Genomic DNA, 27,513 nt, shown 5'->3' on the forward strand with positions numbered 1-27,513 from the left:
TCGGTTCATTGAAGATAGATTCGTATTGAGAGTTAACTCTTCAAGAGAAAAATTCCCGAAGAAGGACTCTACCCGCAAATAAAAGAAATACGAATTGAATGATTGAAGCAAATCTCAGCATCCAGAATAATTATTTTCTCATGAAAAGTTTGGAATGACCATTTAAAAAAAGAGATCGAATCAGACATATTGCTACATAAAGAAGAAGAAAGCGAAATATTTAGATAAAGAAATTTTAATATTAATTTATTCTTTTTTATGAGTCTCTCTAAACACTTATATAAACTTTCCGGAGCAGCTTCTATATAGCCAAATCTTGAACGGTCATCTTCACTTCTTCGTAAATACATTTTTATTGACTGTACGAGAAGGGCATTCTTAATATCTCTCCACGAGAAGTTTTCAACATTCTGTTAATTACCGCTAATTGTTATTATTACTGTCACGAATAAGTTAGAGTAGCTTCACGAAAGAAACGCCTGACGATACGCCGCTCTACCTGGTGCCTGGGATTTTACTACCATCGTCAACCACGAAGGATCTCTCGCTCCCGTCTCCATATAATTATAACCAATTATATTAATCAGTGCCGGCTAATGTACGTTCGCGAAAAATGCGACAGGCAGCCACGGCGAATCTATCGGACTTGACACGGAATTCAACGGATTGATGGACATCGACGGCGGTTTTACGAGCGTCTCGATCACGATTCGTGAGCACCGTAGCGTGGCATTCGTTTCAAGTTGAAGAGCGAGACGTCGAAGGAGAACGACGATGTCGCGAACTCTGCAGCCGATCGAGGAATCCAACCCCGGCAAGTCATCGGGTAAGACCTCGTTTCACCTTTTTTGTGTGTGATGACGATTTCTTCAGTTAATCTTCCAGAAATCACTGACCTTGGCAACAATTTTCAGATAATTATATATTTTGAGAAATTCAATGTCTGTTAATAAAGCAAAGATTAGGTAAAATAGAGATCTTTCACATATAGGCTCTTTTATTTAAAAAAATTAAATTCAGTTTCCTTCTGAAAAAAAGTAGTCAGTAAAATCAAAAAGATATGAATCTCATAAAGAAGGAATTAACATAATAATAAAATTAATACTGCAAATGAAGTGGCCTGAATTTCTAAAAAATTCAAGACCTTTTCTCTTGGGAAATATCATTTCAGTTTCAGTATTTGGAATCTAACGTTCTTTTCACTTTTCAAATGTGTAAAATCTACGAAATCCTCTGATAAAGAGCGCGTAGTAACGTTTTCTTATTCTAAAACAACGGTCGCTTTCCCTTTTCTTTTCCACGGAAGTGAAAAGGATCGGACACGCACCGTGTTGTTATCTGTTATACGGAGCCTGCCCACGGCTCTTATTTCCAACTCTTGTTTTCGAAACAGCCCGCGATCACTCGTGCGTGATTGAACGGATCGTCGAAGTGGATCCGACGAAACAGGCTGCGAACGTTCGGCAGAAATTTCCGCTTCACGACACCCGGGTTCGGTCAGCGAGACTGTGAAAAGTCGCGAACGGTCATAGAAGAGTAAATTGAAATTTGCATATCGGTACAAGTGAAACTTCAATCGAGTCATCAAACCGTCTCTTATTGAATTCCATCAATACTATTTCGCTTAAATTGTTACATAGATTTTAATAATTAAGAAAGATATCGAATCTCAAGACGGAGTAATATTTTTAGTCTAACGCCATAAAGAATGTGAAATTATATGCGAGATTAACATATACGCTTGTATAATAAAAGAAATAATAATTTCTTATTATAATTACGACTTATTACTATTATGTAACACATGCCGTATTATTATTATTATTATTTATTGTCGTATTTATTAAATGCAAAGATCACGGACACTAGTTCGCTGTAAATTAATCAAATTATTATAAGCAATTTATAAATTTGATATCGATCGCGCGTTATGCTATTTACGATTTTTCGTTTCAGTCTATTAACATCGCATCACAATTTTTTTTCATCGCTTTCGTATAATCGCGAATAATAATGAAGTTTCGGTCGCGTCGCAGCGTAACGTGGGCAATTAAATCGCGCAATATTCCGAAAAGTTGTAGCTCGTTATGGCGCGATTAATCATTAAATCTCATCTTGGCATGTAACACCCGCTGGCAGTTATTAGTTACGAATTGCGATCTACTTTCACAATTAATGCCGGTTGTACGTATGTATTCGCACTCGGCCAAGTAGGTATATTGCTGCTGTAACAGGTGGAACGTGAAAACTAACGGCTGTCGGCAAGATCGAAAAAATAAATGATCCATTTGCGTCAATTATTCGCCGCTGTATATACGTCAAAGTGTTCTAATTCCGTAACGACAGACTTCCCCCCTCCCTACGTTACATGAATATAACAAATTGTATTGTTAATAAATCATCGCTTATCCTAAGAATTGAATAGAGAAGTTTATTCCGCCGAGGCAATAGCAAAATATAAACTGAATTAAATTGTTACTACGTACAAATCAATTGTTCTTTATGGAAAAATGAGATGGTACGGGGAAACTATTTTATAACAGACAGAATATAAAGCCGACATAAATTGGAATGTTAAAAATACGAAAAGTTCAGAAACAGTTTTATATAAAATATTGATGAATGAAAAAGATCTCCAAAAAGCATTATATTGACTTCGCAATCGTATATCTTAAAATTAAAAGGGTTAAACCAAATTTAGACATCTCACTTACGCGCCTAATGCATATCTCGCATCGCGTAATTATACTGGAAAGACGTGCGCAATTATATGTTCGGCCAGAATACGAGGCGGTAAAATGATATGCTAGCTTGTAAATGAGCCATCTCCCTGGCGATAATTATATAGGAAGATTCAATCGTTCGAACCGCTGAGCTTCGCAAAGTAAAGTTTCTTCAGCTGAACTAACCAGAATAATCTAGAAAAACCGCTATAAAAATATCTAAAAAGTCCAATTTCTCTGACATTTTTAGACTTTTAGATTCTGTTTGAAAATATTTTAAATTGAAAAAAAAGTTATGTAGAATTACTTTTCATTTATTTAATAATAAGTTAATTTATTTGTAAAATCTGATTAATTTTTACGATATAAAATCGAAAAAATTTCAATTAAATATTTTATATTACAATTTTATGTTACAGAATATAATCAGATTTTTTTGATAATTTAATTCCGGATAAACTTAATCCTTAATAATTCAAAAAGACTCGATTTGAAAAAATTTAAAAACCGCTTAAAATTAATTAATGACTAGCAGTAATTCCAAGTTTTTTATGACATACCGTCGTTATTCTACAAAAAAGAATTGAAATCCACGCATCCCGGTTACGATGGAAAAATATCGGTGTTATTGCGTAAGGCGTCCTCTATCTCCTCGCGGGTCCAATTCGTCATGGGTTCGTAGACGACGCCCAGTCTCGAGCTTCTCACGACGTTTCCCTCGACGGACACCGGCTCCCTTCTCGCGGCCTGTATGAGAACGAAAAATTCGTCTGGCTCGCCGTTTTCCGTCATGTAACGGATCCGGACCTCCCTGGCTCCGTAGCCGCCCTCCACCACGCTCACGTGGCCTCGCTGGCGGACGGACGCGGCGATCACGCAGGTGATGAGCTTGCCCGGTCGAGCCCTGTAGTACACCTCCGCTCTAGTGCTCACCGGAAGGTACGACTTGTGGCTGTCCAGCTGGACGAGTCGGGACGTCGCTTCGTCCTTGGTGAACGCTTCGCCCTGCATCAGCCACGTAGTTCTACAAAGAGAAGTTCTCGCGTCTGCGAAGGTCTGGCGAAAGCGGGCGCGCGCGAGCCGGCGAACGATTGCGATTGAGTTTCATAAAAGCCGTTATGAGGCAAGAAACTTCCTCTTTTCGGAATAAGAAGATATATTATCGAAGGAGAGAATTGCGTTATTATCTAAACTACTCCAACGTCAAATCGCGAACTGCAGGATGGATCAAGAGATCTCGAGAGAGTTCTGATCAAGATAAAAACGGAGATTACTTTGATGCACGAACGAGACATCGTAGCCTTCTCTTTGACAAATCAATCATTGAATATTTTAAATATTGAAGATATTACCTTTTTTCTCTTCAGAAAAATCTAACTAGCTTTAAAATATCTTTGACAAATCAATTATTAAATATTCGTAATATATAAATATTGAAAATATTATCTTTTTTCCTCTTCGGGAAAATCTGATTAGCTTTAAAATATTACTATAAAGTCATCTCTCGAAAAATGTGTATATATAGGTATGTTACAAACGATAATTCCAATAAAGATTTGTATTTTTTTCGGAAATTCATGTCGACAGCCAGAAAATCATTTTAGCTTTCAGAAAAAGATAATTGTTTATTAATATAAATGTACTCACGGCTCGCTTAGTGCGGAATTTAAAATGTAACAGAAGATTAGAAGATAAACGCGCGTCATCGTTAATGATTTGCCGATGCGCGAGAGGAGAATTCTGTTGTTGGCTGCCGGCTGATATTAGCTTGCCCATGCAAATTGCCTGCTCAATGTTGTGACACTATTCCGTGTTCTTGGCCCGATATCATTATCGCGTGCGCGCGAAAACTATCGTCTTTGCGAGCTAGACGGTAGTGGAGCGTGTACTAAAATTAACGAAGAGAGCACGGTAACAGACTCTGACGTGGGCTGCTGTTATGACGATCCCTCCTCCTCCTCTTCTTCTTCCACCATGCGTCGTTTGCGAGTATTCGTGATTCTTTTCGCATGTTGACTGTTCGTTACAAATATTCTAAGTCCGTCAGCAAAAAATAAACGTTCTCGAATGGGCTAATTTGAACTTTGATCTCGAGATAACCTTACATCCAATAAAAATCGCGTGTTTACAGTTAGTTGTATCGTTATTCGAACTTGATTTTACTCAAGACCTGAACTTCTTATATGGCTATATCAGAGCCATAAATTTCCAGGAAGAGGAAAAATTTACTTTACTTGTTTTCCCTTTCATCGCCTTTCTTTGCAAGAAACTTTCTTTCCAATCATTATGTTTCTTTGAACGTTATGAAAGCATTTTAAAGTTGGCTTGGATTTCAAAGTCTTAACTGCTTACTTGCGTTTTATCATGATAAAACGCAAGTAAATCTACTGCTGTTCTCCTAATCGTTTATTAATTTATCGAAGAAGACCAAAGCACGTATAATCCTTTCATAAATTCCTTGGATAGCCATTTCCTGGCTATCCAAGGAATTTAAAAGATCAATTCGACTAAATAAAAGGGATTGTTCGCGAAGGCGATAGATTCGAATATAAAAGCGGCGGCTATAATAACTTCCTATTCTGCTATTAAATTAATCATAACGCTCGAATCACCGTCCTAACGCGATACAGCACTTGCAATTTTCCACGCGCGCGCACGCTTAGCGTTTTAATGTACGTACTTTGTTGCGATCGGATCGTGCATTAACCCTCGTGGCGGATCTTGAATGATCCAAGGATCGTACGGAAGTACAGCCATTTCGCGAATGACGATGATTATCAGCCGCAAAACGCCCGGGCCCGGCGATAAACGCCGCTAAGTGGGATTGTGCCCGTCTATTTTCCTCCGCGCGGAAAAATGTCAACGTGCTGTGTCGCCGATGTATTTATGCATCTCAAGAGAGGCGTTGGGAAGATAGCTAGGTCGGGAAGTCTAACGGCCGGTCATTATACGTAATCTTATGGTAACGACGGCTGATCGATCATCTCGCGCACCAATTATTATCTGCGCGCGAGTAAGACAACGTCCCGGGGCGAGAGACGATTAGGAAAGAGTACCCGACAGCTGGCGCGATGATGCCGACTTTAAATCCCTGCACATGCGGCATTTCGCACATCATATTCCCATCATGTTCACCAGTAAATTTGATCGTTTTGATTCTCTTTGAAGCAACTTTAAAGACTGTGCATCTTGAAACGCAATGTTCTTCTCTTAATATTATTTTCTCTTCCAGTAAATTAAAAAAGTTTTCCGATATGAAAATTATATAATAATAAGAAAAACTTTTTTTGCGCCAGAGAAATATTTTAAGTTCATTATAATCATTTTCTTCGTGAGCGCGTGTATGATAAAGATAAAGTATTTGAATTACTCGATTACTTAATTATCCTATCCGATCTTGAAATATTGGCAAACAGAAAACGATAATAATCAAGAAATACGCAATCCGAATACGCATTCTGAATATAAAAGGAGCACATTCGTATATCGACGTATAAAATAATACGTCGGAAATGAGTTGCGCCATTATGGATATGATGATTAATTCTTGATCGTATCGTGTGATAAAGTAAGGAAGTTTTGTAAAAGATTCGCAATGTGCAGTTAAGTTTAATCCTTTGAATTTTGCCAACCCATCTTGAAATTAAAAAAAAAAGTTTTTTTTTCTTATATCTATTACAAAATTGATAAAAATTCTTCTTACATCTAAAGTGCCAATATATCAAACGCAAAATATAGTCGCGGTATGTAGATTTGGATCTTCGGTATTTCTCGTACGCGGAACTGTCATAGCGGACGAGAATGTAGAGAGTTGACGACGACGTCGCGAAGAATGTGAAATTTTCTATTTCGCGAATCTGGTCACGAACGAGAACCACATCCATCCCATCGACCTCCGCGACCATCAGCCACCACCGCGTCGATACTCTGTGGTATTGTTCTTTGTTAAAACTATAAAGTGGCCGAGTGCCATTTGCCTTTTGCGTGCGAGCCGGTGCACTCGGTGTTCTCAGATCGAACAGCGAGGATTCGAAACGTTAACGAAATAAGAATTAAGACGTAAATCGAGCAACAAGTTGAAGAAAGTGATTTTCGTAACTGAAGAATCATCCATGAATATTGGTGCATGACATTCGTAAATTGAGACGATTCCGTCGAGACACAATTAGTTAATTGTATATTCTCAAGACAAATCAAAGGTGAGCAATGATCTTCAGGATTAAATCCCACGAAAGGTTTACGACGTTTCTATGCTTCAATACCACGCGCGCAACAGAAGAAATTAGAATAATTTTCAAGAGCCAAGATGAAGAAAGTGATTCTTATATCTGATTTTACATTTTATCGTATAATTAGAAATTGATAAAGCGAGCAATGACCCTTGAGTTTAATTTCTCAAAGAAACCACAAATTCTTCCAAAGTGTGTGTGCACTGTCTGCTCCAGCGTTCGTTGAGGGTTAAGCATTCACAGCACGAAACATTCTTCTTTATACGCGCCGCAAATCGATTATCAATCTCGCGTCACTTTTAATACGGTACTCCGATCTCGAATCGTCGGTCACGATTCGATGAATGCGTGACATCCGGTGCGGACCCGTTCGACACGAAGAATTCGTCCAGGATGGTGGCCGAGCTGGCTGGCATTTCCACGGCGACGGTCGACGGAAAATCATCGAACGTTGGTGGCACCTCGAAAACTTACAAACGACCCAAGTGGATCCAAACGGCGACGCGCGAGCCGATCTACAGCGTTCTGGGCAGCGACGAGTGTATCGCGACGAAGAGTCTCCCCCCGGGTGCCCACGGCAAGATCGTGGTGATCAGCGCGGTGAAGAACGAACCGAAACAGAAGCTGGAAAACGAGCAGCGAGAATTACCGTGCGTCTGGTCACCTGCATCCCAAAATAAAGCGTCGCCGATCCTCGAGATCGAGGACGAGAACACTCTCTACAGCGTGGTGAGAAAACCGAAGAAAGTACGGTTGCTGGAAACGTCCTGCGAAGCGAACGAGGAGACGATTCGGCCTGTCGATAAGATTCGGGACATCGAGCCCGACGAGAGGCCCGAACAGCAGCAATCAGACCCCAAGGACGTGTCCAGGCGAGTTGAGGTAAGGAAGTGGCTCTACGACACGCCTAGAGAATCCCTTCCGGATCCGCCGGAAATGTATTTCGATCGTTGCGAGCACGAGAATACCTGGCCTGACCAGGAGAACTTTGTGGCACTGCCCCGAGGAGTGGTGGGCCTCGTGGGGCCCTACAGAGTGTACGGAAATCCGAATGAGAGGAGAGAATACATGCTGCAAGAGGAGGAACTTGTTGAAGAGGTAGTGGATCCGGAGTGTGAAAAAGTACAGGAAGAGGAGAGCAAGGACGAGCATCGTCCTTGCTCAGAAGGTGTCAGAGAGCAGCATCAGAGGGCGAAATGGAGGATCAGGGAGGACGACGAGGAGACCCTCGTGCCGGATATCCGAAACCTGTCGGGTTACGCGGAACCGAGAACGGATATCGTCAAGAGAGAGAGTGACGATTGGAAGAACGAACGAGGATCAGTGACGAAAGTGGATAAGTCGGATTGTATCGAGGGGATTCTATCCGGCAAAGAGGAACGCGCGGTGGATGTACCGGATACGATATCCGCGATCTCGACAACGTCGATGAAGGAGAAATGGGGTGAGAAGGTCTCTTAAAACGAATTAAAATTAAAATAAGTGTTTTTTGATAGCGTGGTCAAAAAGTCATAGCGATACAAAAAGTTGACTTAAAATTGGAGATGGTCAAGTAGTCTTGGAGAATGTGAGATTAAAAATGAAGCCGTGGAGATAAAATCGGTATGATACTGTGTAATTGGTTGTCTTTACATTCAATTTAATTCTATTAACTGTGCATTAATATGTACTGGTTGTGCTCTGGATTTTATCTCCACGGCTTTATTTTTAATCTCAAGACTACTTGACCATCTTCAAGTAGTCAATTTTAATGTCAACTTTTTTATCCATGTAGCTTTTTGACCACGCTATCAAGAAGCACTTACTTACTATTAATTTAATGACCGTTGAGAATTAGCTTTCATTTATCATTTGATGTCACTGATACGGCTCAAAGCGGAGCCAAAACGTCCGTATTACATCTTAATATTTACGGTTAATTATAATTAAACATTGTCATTGTGACTACCAACAACCGCGTTATTCTCTCATTGCCCATTTTTATCCCACTTTGTTATAAATATTATGTCGTTTATTATTAAGCAATTAAAGTAGAAATTCCTGGATACAATAAAATAATTTTAATTGAAATAATTTAATTTGAAACGAGAGTTATGTGTGAAATTTTATTTACTTTCGTGAATAATTAATTATATTTAAGATCACGATTATAAAATCATATTTATAAACATTGATTTAAAACTAAATAATTCTCTATACTTGACTATTAATTTAGGAGCTATAATTATCGTTTCTATAAGAACCAATTAAAATTAATGAACTTAATAATAAATGCCTGCAAATTGACACGGCTGTTTTCCTCGCCTGCGATCTCTTTTGTCGCAGCTTGTTCACTTGTAAATTACAATCAGGTGCGTGCAATGGGTTGCGAGATTACTAAGTGGCGCCGACAACGACTAGGCGACAACGGCGTATAATTCGGCAAAGTATGTCGTCCACACATTCGGTATGCGTGGCGACACGTGTCTTACGGTATTGTCCAGCAAAATGGACTCGAGTAGCGGTAGATAGTACACCGGGTATGCATACGCATCGGCGTCTCGATACGTGCGGAGTGTGGTTCATGAGCCAACGCGATAAGGTCAACATTCGACTAAGGACTGCATTTCTATGCACCTGCTTGTCTATCATGATCCCCGCCTGCCTTGCTCGAGCAACGGTGAATTGTCTTACTCGATTCTAAAATTAGATTCTCTCTACGGGATGACTCGATGCCATTAGCAGCCCAGCGGAGGATGAACAGGATGTCATTCCGTTTCAGCAATATGCTGAAAATGTTATTGACTTTCGACGATTTTTCTTTTTAACAAAAATCGTAATGGAATTTTTAATATAAAAAAAAACAACTATCTGTACATATCGTTGATTTTCCATTTATTACATCCGCTTTTAACTTGTAATATTCATCAGACAAACGCTTCGGCACATTATTTTTCTTTTCCGCGCAAAGACTCGTACATTAGCAATTCGGTCCCCTGCAGTGTGACGTTAAGAAGTCTATAATAATACTAACGGTTTTTGACATTCTTAATGTGCTATTTCATTGTTCGAGAGTTAAAACGAGTATCACACGCAGCTTTCTAGTCAAGTACAGTTCGTTCTTGCTTTCTTTCGTGAGACCTCTCATTATGTCTTCGTCCGATATGGTGTGGCTCTTCGGCACGGCGCGGCGGCCGCCGTAGAATAGCGTATATCACATGAATTGCGAGCGGCCGCACGAGACTTTCACCATTTTTTTACACGCCTTTTACCATCCGCTGCAATCGGCATATTACGACCGGTGTCATCGGGTTGTTAAATATCGCGACTCTTACTCTTATACGCGCTCGAGACGAGCTGCCCGTTTCCTGGTTGACTGGCCTGAGCGTTTTTCATCATGCGAGCTCGCCGCGCGTTACGTCTCTCCCGGAGCGATGCGTTGCATCCGAGCGGATGTAGATTTGCATCGAGGAAATTAGAAAGCATGCATAGCAAGCGGGCATGAGTTATTCTGTCGGAATTAAACGGGAATACGAAATACGTGATATAACCGCTCCGGGCTCCGCCATTGTCTCTCCTCTCGCAACGGATCTCCTGCGTAATTCTTCAACGACTCCAGAAGCGTAAAAATCGCGCGCGCGAGCGGGAGAAAAGACCTCTATTTATTCTTGCACATAACTTTTGAGGCCACTCCACCGTGCTGCGAATCGTTTTCTCCGCCGTGGAGAGAAAAACTTCACTTTGAAAACGTATGATCGGCGCGGGCGCGAGAGCGAGCGAGGGGTGAGATAATTTTGAACAATGTGCAATGTTCTGGTATGTAAATGATTCAAAAGGGATTCGGAAAAAAATATCTTGCATTCGCGGCACTCCGGTAAATCCGATGCATTTGCAATAGCGATATAAAAATGTGAATAATATCAAGCAATGGTATGAATATTTCATTCGGATTTCCGATGCACATCGCATTTAAATTTTTAATAGAACGCTAAGCATTCCAATTATCAAGTGCAAAATAACGCGAAGTTTAATACAATTCCTCGAATTATTTTCCGCACGTGCATTGATAAAAATAAAATAATTAATTTAATTTATTTTGATTTAATAATATTTTTTTAAATATCAGATAATAATAATTTAAAATAAAAATATATTAGTTGTCCAATTATAAAGTTCTGGACCATTCAAATATTAAAAATAACTAATAATCAGGCAGCTGTTGAGTACTCGACTGCCCGTTAATTAGCCCGTTAATTAATAATAAGATTGTATCCTGCAATCCTTTCACTAGCGGCGGATTGATGAAAAGTGATAAGGAAATACACAAATAAGAGATCTTGTTACAGACAAATGAGCTAATTATCTCGAGATTCAACATATTCGTGGAAGAAACTGATGAAATGCGGGCGCACTTCTTCCTCCCCGCGGCCGCCGTAATTTACTTTCGTGTTCTACTCCGTGCCCCGGCTCCGCATTAATCGTCGCGCAGCATCGATCTGTCAGCCATATGACGCCACCGTTACTAAAAGCCTCCTGACAGCCCTCAGTCACTGTTACACATAACTGATTCTCTGCAGTTAGATGATGCAGCGCAGCGCAGCGCGCCGCGCGCTGCATCGCCGAATACCGCCGCCGCTTGGCTCTGTACAGTTAACCACTTTTCTCGCAGCATGCACGGTGGCGGTGCACGGAACGGAGGCGCGAATTGCATCTACGCGAAAATATACACATCCGCACGTGCCTCCTCTCGCGGATAGCCATACGGTCCCGACTTTTCGACGCAGATGTTCTCTCGTCGAAACGATTCGCTGACGATATACCTGCATCATTATGGAAGTGCTGTAACGCGAGTAACGACGATACGCGCGGTGATAGATCTGCCTGAACAAATTGTAAAAGAGGCAGAGCGGTACCAAAATCGTAACGAACAAGGACCGACTCGAATTAGAAGGCAGCCAAGGAAGTTTCTTATTAAAAATTTTTTATAACGCACTCATGTTGTCCACGTATCATCGTAAACTCGAGATGATTTTGCAAGCATTATTGTACACTTTTCGACGCAGATGTTCCCTCGTCGAGCGATTCGCTGATGACACTCTACCTCGGATCATTAGGAAAATGTTACCGCGAGTAACGACGATACGCGCGGTAATACATCTGCCTGAACAAATTGTAAAAGAGGCAGAGCGGTAGCAAATCGTAATATAAAGAAGGACCGACTCGAATTAGAAAGGAGCCAAGAAAGTTTCTTATTAAAATTTTTTTGCAACACTTATATGTTGTCCACACAGAAAGAACGGTTTTGCTGAAGTATCTAAAAATTTAGCTAAATACAGATTTGAAAATAATTTTGTTGCATCATTAAAATAATTATAGTAGGTCGCTGAAGTATGATGATAATGCTGTAAAAAATTTGGACATTTTAGCAATCAGTTTGAATGTTCTATATGATTATTAGACGATGCAACAACATTATTTTCAGATCAGTGTCTAGCTAAATTTTTAGATACTCCAGCAAAACCGTTCTTTCCGTGCACGTATATGATTGTAAAGCGAGATGATTTCATAAGCATTATTATACGCTCGTTCTTTTTCCATAATTTAGCAATCTGTAGGTACGTTATTAATATTCCTTAAATGGACATATTCCTTGTGTGTTTTAATAAAGCACAATCTTCGGCGTGTAAGCGATCCCGTTATAACATGATCGAGCTGCCGCGCGTGCTTATCTTTACAAGCTGCGTCTCTCGTCGAACGACGTCTTTACGCAGCTCGCGCGAAATAGCCAGAAAATCCGCCGTAATCTTTCCCTTCAACCTGAATAAAAAAAAAGGTCAAAGCACCCATAACACACGATCGACGCTGCGCCGCAAAATATTTGTCTCTTATTATTTTACTGCGATAATAAAATCTTCGTCGACAAGTCGGGCGAGATATATCTTCCACAGCGATCGTCATTAAAGTGCAATATCGCATACGAGAACCGTTTCCTTGACGATATAACACGTGATTCGATCGCAAGATCTTCCCTGCGGTCCTTGCTTTCGCGTTTTCTTGCCGGCTATTATCTCCTTTTATCTATTCATTAGCGACGGGTATTTACGCGTCATTACTGTTGCACATCTGTTAGCACACCTGAGCGCATCTTTGGTCAACGATATCGAGTATAATATGCTAAGAAACTCTTTGCACATCTGCATGTGCAAATAATAATTATTCATAAATTTTCAAGAAAGATTATTCAGAAAGAAATTTTCCTAATTAAATCTCTTTTTTGGAGGTTTCTTAATTATCTCCGACATCAATAAATTGTTTAAAAAAAAACGAAAAGAATAACTTATTCATGCGTCTTTTTAAATTATCTATTAACTCTTCCCTTCGCTACTTTTTCTGAATCGATCTTGCAACTGTTTGACTAACAGTTAATAAAAATATTTCGACTTTGAATGCGTTTCGGATGCTGACCAGCCGGCAAATGAAACACTGCGTATGGGTGTTTCCGACTTATAGATATCTATTCCGCCGCAATCTCATCTCAGAGATTTATCATTACGAGAAGACGGACAGCTGGCATGGGCAGATCCGACTCCAGATTTGCAAATGTCGCATTTCGTGTTCTCAACGGAAAACATATGTGGCACCGTCAATTTATATATCTGCTGGCCATCAGGCAGCTGTTTAAGCGTTTATAGAATACACGTGCATAAATCGGATGATAACCTGTCGGTCGGAAATAATCGCTCATATACATCGTTTATAAACTTTATAGTCCTTTCATAATAAAATGAGTGCGATTCGATCAATCTCCTTACAACTTTTCCGACCGTGACAATTCGCAATTTGTTAATTACATCGATTGAGTGATTGCTCATCGACGCGTGTTGATATAAGGATTATATTATTTATGATCTACGTTCGGAAGTTATGAGGTATATTATTCATCGTTTTGAATCAAAAGGAAGATGCAATCACTCGTGAAACTTTCATGAAACACAGTAAATATCTCTGGTATTTTTAACATTATATGACATATTGATTATACCAGCAATTAAGACAAGCTTGTTTCTAGATGAAAAATGCATAGATGTCGTTAATTCTACTGAAAGAGACAAAATACAAATGTTCTCTAACTCATTTGTGTTTGTTTTTCTGAGAAATTATTCAAATTTTGCTCCGCATAAATAAAAAAGATGAAAATTTAATAAGTTATTCAAATTTTGCTTTGCGTGATGAGAATAAAAAAGATGAAATAAGTCTTGTAATAATTATTAAAAACGTAAAAGACATATCATTAATAATGTGTATTAATGTGTATATAAAATTCCGAGAAAGTACGTGTCAGTCATCGTTATCCAAAATGATTTCGACGTAAATGATTTTATTGAAACTTTCATCAAATTTCCAATTCTCCGCTCGCTTTCCATCACGAATAATCGTATTCTCCTGAAATTAATTATGAACACATATCGATATCTTTGGATTGCCATTTTTCTCCGCATTATTAAGTGTTTCATTAACGTGGCCTCTTTTTGCATTAATGATTGTATCGCTTTTTAATAATATAAATATCACAAATAATGCAATAATGTAATAAAAATAAAATTACACACGCACGTCGTTATCGAATCATAACTTTCTTCTTTTCGACATTGAATTGTGAGTACTAAAGCAGAAAAATTATAGAATAAACAGTAGAAATTAGAATATTTAAAGTATAAGAAATTAAGACTATCACTAACTCGTTTAGCGCTAAATTTTGGAAAGCAGATGATAAAACAATCAAAATTAGGCACGCGGCATAAAACAGGGTTCGCGGAAGCATATAAGTGACGGCAGAGGAGAAAAAAGAACACAAGAAAGTGCACAGTTGGCAGATTGAAATAATAAATTACACCTTACGGTGAGTAAGGTACGTTAATTGAACGTTACGTATGACTTATGCGAATAAAAAAGGCGCGAGTTTTCGTACATAATGTCGCACATGCGGATGTGGGACGGGCGACGAAAGTGGGACACAAGAGAATTTATGAAATTAGTGAAGGGACTCTTTCTCGTTTTGCGTGCGTACTTAATGTCTCTTTCACCGGCATTTTTACGTTCAGAACATAGGACGTTTCCTTCATAAAACTGCATTGATCGCGATATTCTTATATCTAGTTACGGAATTGATGGCTGTCCCCTATATATCATCAATATGAGAGTATTAATGTTAAAAAAACGTAATATGTTATTAAAGGTAATTAAAAATAATTTAAAAAAATCAATTTTCGATAATGCACCCTGAAACATTCTGAGGTTTCGAAGGCGAAATACAATTTAACTTTCTCCACATTATCCAAAGATCCATCTTGATAACGTCAATCTTCATCGAGCAAAAAAGAAATTACCACGGCGAGCGATCGCGTCGCCGTTATTGATTTAACCCACAACCGATCGATTACCCGAATCGATTACCCCGTCGTATCATGTACGATAAGTGCAAATGTCAACATCTCTCTTCTTTACCCGTAACTTGTCAGGCGGAATCGACAGATAATGACTTGACATCGGACGCGAAATCGCTGTTAAACGCCAAAGAGCTGACGGACGTTATGTATCGTCAATGGACCGATACCCTATCGCGCATCAAACCCATTATCATCATCGATAATTCGCAGGTGGCAGGTGGCAGTCGCGCTCCTGGCGGTGCCTCTTCTTCTTTACCTCGTAGCTGGGATATAATGCGCCAGCTTATTACGCGTAATCGCGGCGGCCTGATGTCTATTAGGCGGATCATCATGGGTAGCTCCGCGACAAATTAATCTCGGCAATTTGCTCGGGCCGCTGCGCATCGAGGCCGCATCGTCTAACGCCCATCCGAATGATCGTCATCCGGATAATATTCCTCGCACGCGAAACGAGCGTTTAACCCTTTGCCTTAGAACGGGCCGTTCCGTGCGCCAAGTCGGCGATTAGCCTCTTGCACTCTCGGAGCGATATTATCGGCGTGTACTAACGAGCATAATTGTACCTCGCGTGTTTCACGCACGGGAAACAAAATCATTAATTTTATGAAGAATATATAGTAATCAAGCATTCTTAATGAATTATGTATAATTGTTTTGTGTATATAGGATGTCCCAGAACTGATCATACAAGCGGAAAGGAGATGATTCTTCATAAAAAAAATAAGTTGAAAATTTAAAACAAAACCCTTTTATATGAGGCTCGGAACCTGTTCTCGCTTGTATCACCAGGTACATCCTGCATAAGCATCTTTTGGTTCCATCTGTATACATTTTATTAGAAAAAAAAAAGACAACAGGTTACACAAGAAAGTGTAATAACCACAGTTGTTGGACAAGTTTTAATCATATACAGCGCGGGTTTAATTTTGTAGAAGATTACTAATATATTCTAATATATTCAACAAAAAGAAAAACTGGTACCGCCAAAGGGGTTCTTGCTCTCGCAGACCCGTTCTTTGTTCGCAATGTCTCGTCTAAATCATCATCACATCGAATAATCCATCGAACGCATCGAAGCGCGAGGAGTCGTAAAGTGAGTCACGAGAATAGCGGAATCTTCTACGATGGCCTGTTCGATTTAGGAGGGCGACGCGTAGCCCCCCCGAGGCGCATCGCTATCCTGTCGACATTCTCGCTAGATAGCACAAAATAAAAGCAAAAAAACGCGCTCGAGAGTACGCGGCCGTATACGTATTGACGGATGCTGGGAAATGAGGCTACGAGAAAATCGCATCATCACCATCATCAACCGAACCACCACCACCACCACCACCACCACCATCTGCCATCGCCACCGTTCGATATCCCCGAAAGAGTCGATGCACCATCGAGAGCGCAGCCGAGTTACTTGCGCCACTTGGTGCTGCGTTATCGTCACGTGCGCTTCTCGCCATTCGTCACTCGGTTGCAACATCCTCGCGAGAGCTTTGTGAGTGATGGACGGCGACGCCGTTGACGACCCCGTCGCGACGATAGCTTCCCGGTAACGAACGCACAAAGGTACAGGTAAATCTTTACAACAGCGTCTTCGAATTAGCATCTTGAGATAAGATTTGATCATTAACAAAATAAAATTTGTTTCTCAATAATAATTACTTAAAGATTTTTATTTATTTTATTTAGATTGATTAGATTATCAAGTTTAATATTTTGTTTTATTAATAATTATTTTAATTAGGTAATTATATTGATACGGTCGAGTCCTATTTGCTTGCTCCCGAATTGTTTCATCATTCGATTTTTAAATCTCTTGCTCAAGCTGACAATGAGTTCAAAGAGACTGCGTTTGTGATTTCTTTTTCTAATACAAAACTTCTTATTTAATTAAAAATAAATTTATATGTTTTGCAATTTTTAAACCCCATAAATATAAAAAATAATTATTTTTTTAAAGTAATTAATTAAAAAGTTCTTAAATGCTGTTCGCTTCGCGATAGATTAGAGAATTTACAGTTATTATAAATGCTACTTTGTAGTTAACATTTCAAATACTGACTTACAATGTCGCGAATGTACCGTAATACCGCAAACAAGACGCACCTAACTGTTTCTCTTGATCGTTCAAGTTTAAACTGCGACTGACTTTAAGTCTTGCAAAAACGCTGTCTATTGTAACATTGTAACCGACATTAATTTTGCAACATACGATTCCGTCGAACTTATAACGTCTTAACTCGCTTTCGGACCACCCAAATTAAATGCGTGAACTTTTTTTTATTACGCATTTAAGATACGGTCCGTTAGCTTCATCAATATCGTTAGATAAGTAATCAGAATCCTTTCTCAAACCTGCCGTATGACTTTATCGATTCGGCGAATCTCGAGGAAATTGTAAAAATCGTGAACTTTGCGGAACTCGTCGCTATTGATGACGATCGTCACTGTCGAACCGATAAGAAAGGAACGTGTTTCTGCAATCGACTCGTAATATGCACAGGTGCGAATAGAACCGCAGGCGCACGGCAAATAGTGGTTTGCGGTACGTGATGATACTAATTTTATCGCGATTCCGCAAAACTAGGGTTGTGCTACACTAATACACTGTACCTCTTCCGATTGCATTTTTTCTTTTGAGTTCATACGCACAATTTTACACGGTTTAACCTTGTAATTCACGACGAATCGATTTGATACGCCACTTGCAGATGATTTCTGCATATTCGCGTTGCAATCCTTCAAAGAATTTCTTCGTCTACCTTCGAATCGCGTTCTAGGTATACCTCAATCCAATTTCGAAATAATAAAAATAATAACTGCCAATTGAACTTATTAATCTCATCGTTAAAAGCTTTCTGTGTTCCCTATCTGTTTAAAAATGTCTCAATTGTCTCAGGAGACCATAAATCTTAATAAACAAATTCCAACTAAAATTAAATAAAGAAAATTACCTTAAAAAAACAATTACCTTATAAAACAATTATTTTCTTTATAACTTTGATAAAAAAACAGACTTAATAATTTACACAAGGAGACTTTATGACACATAAAATATTGGAGAGAAAATATTCCTTCATAAACATCATCGGAAACGTTAAACGAACAGAGACTTTGTAAGGAATCGCGAGAGACCTTGCAGCATCCAAGGTACATCCAAGATACACCGGTGCCTAAGTCCCGGGACCTCTCACCTCTTCAATCGCTTTTGGCGTCCTTTGTAGTGGCTCGCGCCGATGCACCATCATCGCGTCATCCTCGGAATCAAACACATGTCTCCGTTCCGGGACGCGCGATGATCTTCAAGCTCGTTAATCGCGCGACGAGCGACGGCGGCGTTTTGCCAGCTGTCGCGCGCGTTGACTCTTGACTCGTGACTTTCTCGGTGCCGCGCGCAATTTGTATTACGCACGATCGGAGAATTCTGCGTGCGGACGAGACGCGGTGCGGGGCGAGGATGGAGGAACGGAGTGCAACGTTGATTATTATTATTACTTTTTTAATGGCATGCGGATTGCACCGCGTCGAGAGAGTGCGTGCGTACGTTCTGCCGAGTCCGCGTTCGCGGAAGTAACGGAACGAAGAATCGAAGAGGAGCTTATTAGCATATGATCTCGAGTACGACCGCCCACTTATATACGCGCTCCGTAATTGTTACATCCTGTTCGTTACGGATCACTATGCCGATGTCGATCAAATAAGGCCGTCAAAAGCGTCGCTCGCTTAGGACTTAGCCTCGATACTCGACTGCTTTCTTAAGCGATTCATTATGTCTCACGTGGAAGCGCGTGCACCCTTTAAGATTGGAGAGAATGCTGTAATTTTCTGAGGTTCATTAAGCAAAGTGTCTATCTCGAGGATGAGTATACGCCAAGTATTATGCACCTTCGGGAAGACAGAAGAAAAATCGGGGCTAATGGCTAATTAATAGCTTCATTTAATAGCTGTTTCGAAATATTATTTTTTATGATATGCATTGGAAATATTAAATTGCAACAGCATTTGCTATTTCTAAATTTGGTCATTATTCATCAAGAGCGTTGAAAAAGATAGAAAAAAATCGTATTATATAAAAATTTACAATTGCAATTTAAATTGTTTCATCAATCTGCTGAAATAATTATATCGAGCAGAATTGAAATCATTAAAGAGTGGGACAAGCTAATAATTTCGGAATGATAAAAATTTAAAATAACAGCTGATTGAACGGTACTTATTAATCTTTATCGTTAAAAGCTTTCTGTATTTCCGAATATATTTACAAATGTCTCAATTGCTTCACGAGACCAATCTCAATAAACAAATCCCAATTAAAATTAAATGAAGAATATATTAAACAGCGCGCGATAACATGTCTTATATCTTTTCAAGAACTGAAAAGCGTAATTGATTGTCGAGCCGTTAAAAAAACAAGTGTCGCAATCGACTTCGCGAACACGTGGAATTGTGCGAGTGCCGCGCGAGCGATATGTAACAGTCGGACGAAACCGCGCGCGCGATGGAGAACTTACTGGTTTCGCCCGTCATTAATTACACGGCATTAAACTCACGGTAATTGCCGGCTATTTAACGCGCCGGAGAGCCGAACTTTTACTAGACGAGGCCTCGTACACGTTCTTGGCAGGGCGCAGCAGTGGAACAGCTATCATTGTGCAGCACTATAGGCTACGCAACGTCGCGCCGCGAATGCATGAGGAATCATTAGAGGCGCAATATTAGAGCAATTAAGTAAACTCGCGCGCCAGATGTCTTAATTATTTCAAAGCGTTTCCCTTTGCACGCGTGTCACGTCTTATCGCCGACTGTGACAAACAATAGTATCGCTATGAGAAAATCGTTCTGCATAGAGATAAGACTAAATGAACAATCGCTCGCTTGACGGGTGGAAATTTGTTTCTCGCCTCTCATAAATCAATCAAGTGACGTGCATTTGTACGCATCTTTTTACCGTTCAATGGTCTGTCATACAACGATCCGCGATGATTGATAAACTCGAATTAAAAAAAAAATCGGGAGATGTAATCTATATTTATAGTATAATACAATAATAGGTAAGCATAAAAAATTATGATAAAAAAACTGTCGTAAAGTTATAAAAATTTTTTACTCAACCTCAGCTAATTCATGCAATAAGCGAGGAAAGAGTGTGTTTCGGGCTTCCGGCGTTGTGTTAGCAGAGAAACACATCGACGAGAGATTAATGAAGATTTCAATATATAATTCTATAGATGTTAAAGCCATTAAGTAAATGCGACTTTCTCGTACGAGAACTTCGCGTTCGAGGCCGTGGTACAAATTGAGATAACAGATGCCGAACAGGTGACGATTCCTTGATAAAGGCTCACAAGGGAGATCTACAAATCCGTGACTATTTAGCGCCGCGGGCGCTATCGCCGCAGAACTAGACGTATAAATTCTTTCAGCGAAAGTTACACACACATTTCTCTCCGGCGACCCGGCAGGCCAACGAAAGAAAGTAGCAAGAAGAAGCGCGTGGTTCTACTTTTCCGGCTGCTGCGTATCACCCGAATGTTACACGAACGCGCGTTTCTCACACTCCTTCCCCCCCTTTCTTTCCGCAGCGAGCAATGAGCAGCACGACAAGGATAGCCTGAACGAGACCGGAAGTACGACGGGTGGCACCGTGGAGGGCGCGCCGAGTGGTGGCCCCAGCAGGGGTGACAGGACCAAGGACAAGGAGGACCACGCGTCCGCGCAGGCATCCACCTCGGCGCCACCGGCGAGATCCTTGGTCTCCAGAATCCTGGCAAGGACACGGTCGCCTCAGGACCTGCTAGATCATTCGGAACCCTAGTAAAATCTTGGGCTATCATTTTTGCCCTATTTTACCACCTATAGAGATTTATTTATTTATTAAAGCGTGCTTATTTGTACATATTGAAAATTTTAACGTTTAATTTCTCTCTATTCTTTATTTCATTTTAATTTTGGAATTTTTATGGAAGTTCTATTGAAGTAAAAGTTGCGGAGAGCTCTCAGATATAATATCTTGGCTACATATGTGCGTCCATCCTAGCAAGATTTATTTCTTTTATTATTTTCAAATCTTACACAGAGATTATAATTACTAATTTTGATCTCTTATTTTGTGTCACAGCTCGCAATTATGGGTGGTTCTCTCAAACGTGTACGGCGAGCTGATCGTCGTATTAACATTGGCGGTGTGCTTGGCCGAGGTCATGGACACGCCTGTGCCACTGCTCAGCTTGCAGGTACAAGTGATCGAACTCGCTCGACCGGGTTCCATAAATAAATCGCCTTATCGCGGATACCCGCGTCGCGTCGGTTCAAGAAAGCGAGCGTGCTCCGGGATAACATGCAACGCGTCAAAGTCTCGAAAGTATAACCGTTCGCGATGTCGGACTTAGAATTATCGTACCGTTACTTCACACAATCTGGGGAAAGTCCGAGTGTCGATCGGACAGCCTTGAACTGAAAACACGTCGATTCGGGATACCCTCTGAAAATCCCAGATCCTATAGCGATGCAAAAAAAAATTAATTGCTCGTTTTTATCTTAGAACGTAATAATGTCCACAGTTCGACAGAAAGTGGGCTTTATTTAAAAGGATTTAAAGAGATTATCTAAATCGTTTTAAAAGTATACAGTTATTTGATGAAACTTGCAATATCACTTAAATTGATTTCAGCAAAGCTGATTCAACAAAATCTCCACAATTTATCGTAGTACATCATAACATATTATATTTCATCTTTACTAACAGATTTTTCTAAAACAGTTAATATGATCTTTTATATATTTGCATAATTTTGAGGAACAATTTCATTTCAATCCCCAGTTTAATCTTAGAAAGCATTTTGAAAGTGCGAGAAGAGATAATTATGTATTATACATTGAATAATATTGCCGGTACCGGAACTACGTGAGAGATTATCGGGATTAAAACCGCGCGTAGCGATTCAATGTAATCAGAATTATGTCAAATAATCTGTACCGAAACGGCCGTAATCGCGGAGTTTGCGCGCGCTTTGGGATTACGGAGGAGCTTCCATTCACGTAAATTACAGATCAGGGAGCCACGTAAATGAAACGGTACGTCGTCGCGCGAGTTTCAAGATAACCGGTTCGCTACGTTTATCTAGTCCGATGACCCTTTTCCGCCCGGGTGGTCCCCCGCGTTTCACGGACGCTCCAAATCGCATTCCTAGTATCTGCGTTTTGCATAACGAGCGCATTTCACATACGAAGGAGATCCGTAATTGCGTGTCTTTCAGGGGGTATTTCTCATGTATCTCTACGTGGGCAGCATCGCCGTCATCATCGGCATCTACATATGGGTGCTGGTCGACAGTTGCGGCAGCTTAAGCCGAGGTGGTAACGGGCTCGGAGACGCGGAACTCGGTGGCGCGTCGCTCACCAGATTCGGATCATTAAAACGGGCGCACATCTCCAGAGCCAGGACGGCGCCGACCAGTTTCTATATACGAGTCGGAGCGCTCTGTAAGAGATAGCGTTAATCCGCTTAAAGGACATTTAGTTTAAAAATTATTTGGCATTTAAAAATTTCTCGTAAGGCTTTCACCTTTCACCCTTCACTTTCATTTAATATTTAAATCGGTATTCGTTACAAATATAATTTTTTAAATTCACTTGAAACTCTCGTTGTTAGAGCACCTTTTGCTCGTTCGATTAAAAAATCCTAGCTGTGGAGATGGATTTCATTATCTGTTTCATTATCTGTACGTTTTCAGTGTTCGGCCTGGCGACGCTGGTCTTCAACGGCCTGGAGATGGCAATGCACTCGATGATGCAGGGTGCCGAGTGCTTGACCGACGTGGTCTTTGTGCATCCGGTGCTGCACGGCTTGTTCACCTTCTTGCAGATGCACTTTCTCTTCGTAAACTCGCAGGCAAGCATCAATCTTACGTTCGTGGTCAGACAATGCGCGAACGCGATTCTTCGTCGCGCTCTGATGCGTCGACGGCCTACGTATATCGTACACACTGACGTGATCGTACGCAGCGTTTGAATTAGAACAAAGGATTTTTAAAGATTAAAACTTATATAAATATTATACAGAATTGAAATTTTATTGAAACTACTTTAAAGTGTTCCAAATCGATTTTATTCCCATTCGAAAGAGAATAAATTATTTGTATTCGTCACTCTGTTCCTTCAGGTGCTCGTAGAGCGCTTCGGTCTTGCAGCCAGATTCGGTTTCACGCATCTCGCGGCCACCAATGTCGCGGTCTGGGCGCGTCTGGTGATTTGGGATACAGCGCAAGAGTGGACTTACTTCGTACACTTGGCGCAACACGAGCAGCAAACGTCCGTATCTCCCCTGAGTCTTCGAGGATTCCCCGGATCCTTGACGAGACACTCGCGGGATCTTCTAGGTATATGATTCATCAACTTTTCGCTCTGGCGAGGAAGTTTTTCAAAAGTAATTACGCGAATTACTTCTTTCAGATAATTCGGCGAAGAAGGGAGGCACCTTCAAGCCCTATCAACCTGTTTCGAACGAGCAAATCTCGCAAGTAATCGCGTTGCAAGAATGCTTGAACACTAATACCTTGGGACAGCTGTGGACTTCAAGCATGCCCTTCTTATATCCCTTTATCGTACAATTTAGGTACGTATTATGTTAAATGTTTGCCAACTGGATTAAAATTTTCAAATTCTAATTTAGTTCATTCGTTAATTTTATTCGTCAATTAAATCAAATTGTAAGTTGTGATAAAAAGCTAAACATAAATATAAATCTAAATTTTTAATTAAATTTTAATATAAGTTTTTCATTTTTTCGTGCGAGTCTTAGACGTGAGTGAATTCTTATAATTTCTCCAAATAATTTCTCTTTCAGTTTGATCGCCGCGGCGGTGACCTTCGTGATGGGTCAGAACGTCGGTCGGGGTCGATTGACTAAACAAAAATTCCACGGCAGCAAAGACTTGAGTAGCCACAGCCGGGTAGGTTGCGACGGTTCTAGCAAGGGCCTCTTCCTGGGTATTCTTTGCATGGTCGCCGGTATCGTGGTGATCCTCATCTTCCTCGTCGTGCGAGAGGACGAGAACTTCCCCTCCGCCACGTTGTCGTGGCTCACGTGCGGCACTCTGATCGGCATCCTGACGCTGAGCAGCCTGATGACGGCCAGTGGTCTCGTGCAGGTGCGTCAGATCTCGGTGGTGATGCGAGCACCGGCCGCCCTGGACAGCCTTCTGTCGAACGTGTCGCTCTTCGGGGTGCAACTCTACTCCGTATTCACCATCGTGGTGTGCGCCTGTTCGCTGGCCATGTCGGATCAGGACGAGACCGAGGACACGCGGGCCAGACACATCATGCTGCTGTCGATGTCGATCCTGCAGCTGGTGCAGTGCTTCGCGCAGAGCACGCTGATCGCCGAGACCTCGCGACGCTCGTGCATAACGCGCTTCCAAATGCTGGCGAAACCCGGGCGCCAAGTGATCACCTTCCTACTGTTCAGCAACGCCGTGCTCTGGGCCTTCGACACCGTGATCACGCAGAATTGGCTGTCGCAGGAGCTGCAGCTACGATTCTTCGGCGTGCTCGCCTGGGGCGTGTTGTCCAGGATCGGGCTACCCCTACTAATTTTCTATAGGTTCCACAGCTGCGTGCTGTTGCTGGAGGCGTGGAACAAGTGTTACAGAACGCCACGGGGAGAGCACCCTCTCAACTGACAGCGCAGAATCTCACGCCGAGTCTCGTGCAGGTTCGTTAATAGTATCAATACTCTTGAAGATTGATTAAAATCATGATTACAATACTTGATGTCGCGTATTAATATAATTTTAATATTGTATTGTCTGAGTAATTTTATTCAATCCATAAATGTAAGCATTCTTTATATATTAAACAAAGAATCTTAAATTCTCTTGAAGTTAAAGCATATTGCACAGTTGATACATGTTTTTAAATACTTTTTGTGTAACTTTTGGATGAAAGTCAATATACTTTGATGAACTTAACATCTTGTTTGCTTATGAAACACACTGTCGTGTCGACAGACTGCATTCTGGCTTGCAAGAACCTTACTGTCCCGAGAGATCAGTGCCGATGGACAACGCTTACAAGCGGCTACTGCACCCGAATTCGCTGCCGTTGGACGCGATGCATCTTCTCCCCTACGTGGACAGCGCGAGCTGGCTGTACCTGGATCCGAATCCCGTTTTTCCCGTTTTCGAACGCCTACCGAGTCTGGAGTGCGATGCGTCGTTAATATCCGAACAGCACCGTCACCACCATCACCACCATCACTATCATCATCATCACCGTCACCGCGGCTGCCAGAGGCGACATCGTCGAGTACTGAGCGATCCCGGCGGATGGAACGCCGGTATTCGGATGAACGCGACGCGACACCGGCGAGTACTCAGCAGCGCCGACATTGATCTTATGCCAGCGTCGATTGACGAGGCCAATGAAGATAATCTATCGCCCGAGGAGGAGACAAGAGCGTCGACCTTCAGAAAAGTGCCATGGCACCCTAATTTACATATGCTCAAAATTAGGAGAACGTAAACGCAACCATTACGATTGCGACGAAGAAGCGACTGTCTTGAACGAACAAGAATCTAAGAGAAGTCTCGAAAAAAAAGTCTAATCTCTTTCTAAGAAGTCTTTTAGAATTTTGTATTATTTAAGGCTGAATTGTTGTAAATTCAAGAGATAAATGCACGGAGCATGTTTATGATCGTACTATCCATATTGTAAAGTTCTCTCTAGTAAACTCTATAAATAATTCAAAGTAAACTAATTCTATAATTACGACCTATCCTAAATTGGTTTAAAAATTAGCAGGCTAAATTGATAATCTACATACGATTTTTCCATATCTGAAGTAGAACGCTTTTTCTTGCAATGATTGTCTCTGAGAGTGCGATATACCGTTCGGTTTCACGTGCAATATTTTTAGATTTTAAGCTCACGCTATATATAGTGTACAAATGATTGTTATAGACGTGCGTCGTGTAGACAATAGATTCCGCGTCTCTATCGCGAGAGCCATCGGGATTGCATCGCATTCGTGAAAACGAATGGGCGATGCAATGCTTTGTACCTTACTAATTAATGCTGAAAAAGAGTTGTAATTATTATTCGCGAGCGTATATTTTTGTACATATTTATTGCAAACATTTTATATATGGATCTGACAGGATAACACACACGAAACAGAATTCTCGGTAGAACTCCGTTTATTATATCTAGAGAAATATGACTTTACTTATTGAATATAATCTAAGAAATAAAATTCTTCAATAAGTGTGTTCCCCTCTTCCTAACATTATTTTTATACGTTTATACTTCAAATAATATAAGATCATATGGATACATAATCAAAGTTATAGACGCGCATATGCCTTGAAATCATCTTATTATAATCTAGTTATATATTTTATACATATATAAATTATATATTTATCTATATATAAAATATATAACTAATCATGTAAAAAGCACGTATTCGATCTACTATTAATGGTTTATGAAAATTTTATTACCAATATATACGCAATCAGTATTCATTTTAATCGAAGATTCGAGATAATTTTCAAAATCTTAAAGACTACGTTCTTAAGATTACTGGTTCGCAAACCGGTATTTTCGTACTTACAAGTTATTAATTAGGACAATGTAAAAGAAGAACTATACCATTTTTTATGACTATTGTATTTCATAAGATTTTCAGTGAACGCTCGATTTATGAAATTTTTTTCTCAAAATATGGTTCTGATAAATGGAGTTCTACTGCTGAGCTCTCTTGTAGGTCGCATTATTTTGATACCTTATAAGTACTCAACGTGACAGTTTATCCATCTCGCATACGAAGAAATAGCATTAATTCGTGTTCAATGCTTCACTTTATCATAAGTATATTGTATCTTTTGGACGAAAAAATAGCGAGGCAGTGCCGATTTAGTTATTCCTTCTTAAGTGAACAATATAAAAATATTAATCAGTTTTAAGAATAAATTTAATGTCTATTTCACTAAATTTTCTACTTTTCAAACCACTTGCATGAAATTATTCGTTTTGAGTCTTGCGATTAATAAATCTGGTGGCGATTAATTATACCACGATATTATTAACGGCACTGACATAGAGATATTAAGCAAGATAAATATTAAAAAGGAAATTTCG

At 40.3% G+C, this 27,513-nt stretch overlaps 2 protein-coding genes across 5 annotated transcripts; one reads left to right on the forward strand and one right to left on the reverse strand.

Annotated features, from left to right (window-relative positions):
- The first annotated feature begins 688 nt into the window (after window positions 1–688).
- On the forward strand, window positions 689–26,751 carry LOC139819551 (proton channel OtopLc). 3 transcript variants are annotated; one of them, XM_071788990.1, is made up of 9 exons: window positions 689–826; window positions 20,955–21,186; window positions 21,491–21,605; window positions 22,629–22,854; window positions 23,106–23,263; window positions 23,534–23,750; window positions 23,824–23,986; window positions 24,218–25,084; window positions 25,380–26,751. In XM_071788990.1, the coding sequence occupies exons 1-8, from the start codon at window positions 775–777 to the stop codon at window positions 25,050–25,052; spliced, it is 1,998 nt and encodes a 665-aa protein (XP_071645091.1). In that variant the 5' UTR covers window positions 689–774; the 3' UTR covers window positions 25,053–25,084; window positions 25,380–26,751. The 3 variants fall into 3 exon arrangements, with proteins under 3 accessions (XP_071645091.1, XP_071645092.1, XP_071645093.1); XM_071788991.1 differs by lacking the exon at window positions 689–826 and adding an exon at window positions 16,800–16,938; XM_071788992.1 differs by lacking the exon at window positions 689–826 and adding an exon at window positions 16,800–16,938 and having other exon boundaries at window positions 20,955–21,139.
- Window positions 1,580–5,552, reverse strand: LOC139819555 (uncharacterized). Of its 2 annotated transcripts, none has more exons than XM_071788996.1 (2): window positions 5,404–5,552; window positions 1,580–3,747 (listed from the first exon to the last, which is right to left on the reverse strand). In XM_071788996.1, exons 1-2 carry the CDS (start codon window positions 5,478–5,480, stop codon window positions 3,327–3,329), a joined length of 498 nt encoding a protein of 165 aa, XP_071645097.1. In that variant the 5' UTR covers window positions 5,481–5,552; the 3' UTR covers window positions 1,580–3,326. The 2 variants fall into 2 exon arrangements, with proteins under 2 accessions (XP_071645097.1, XP_071645099.1); XM_071788998.1 differs by lacking the exon at window positions 5,404–5,552 and adding an exon at window positions 4,371–4,624.
- Window positions 26,752–27,513: the final 762 nt, after the last annotated feature.

Source organism: Temnothorax longispinosus, chromosome 9 (genome assembly GCF_030848805.1).
Source record: "Temnothorax longispinosus isolate EJ_2023e chromosome 9, Tlon_JGU_v1, whole genome shotgun sequence".
Lineage (NCBI taxonomy): Eukaryota > Metazoa > Arthropoda > Insecta > Hymenoptera > Formicidae > Temnothorax > Temnothorax longispinosus.

Bases quoted from the DNA above. Each gene is read 5' to 3' on its own strand.
- LOC139819555 (XM_071788996.1), bottom strand. From the start codon at position 5,480: ATGGCTGTACTTCCGTACGATCCTTGGATCATTCAAGATCCGCCACGA. The intron at 3,748-5,403 runs GTACGTACATTA...TTCTCTTTGTAG, and splicing joins CACGATCCGATCGCAACAAA to AACTACGTGGCTGATGCAGG.
- LOC139819551 (XM_071788990.1), top strand. From the start codon at position 775: ATGTCGCGAACTCTGCAGCCGATCGAGGAATCCAACCCCGGCAAGTCA. The intron at 22,855-23,105 runs GTAAGAGATAGC...GTACGTTTTCAG, and splicing joins TATACGAGTCGGAGCGCTCT to TGTTCGGCCTGGCGACGCTG. The intron at 23,987-24,217 runs GTACGTATTATG...TTTCTCTTTCAG, and splicing joins CCCTTTATCGTACAATTTAG to TTTGATCGCCGCGGCGGTGA.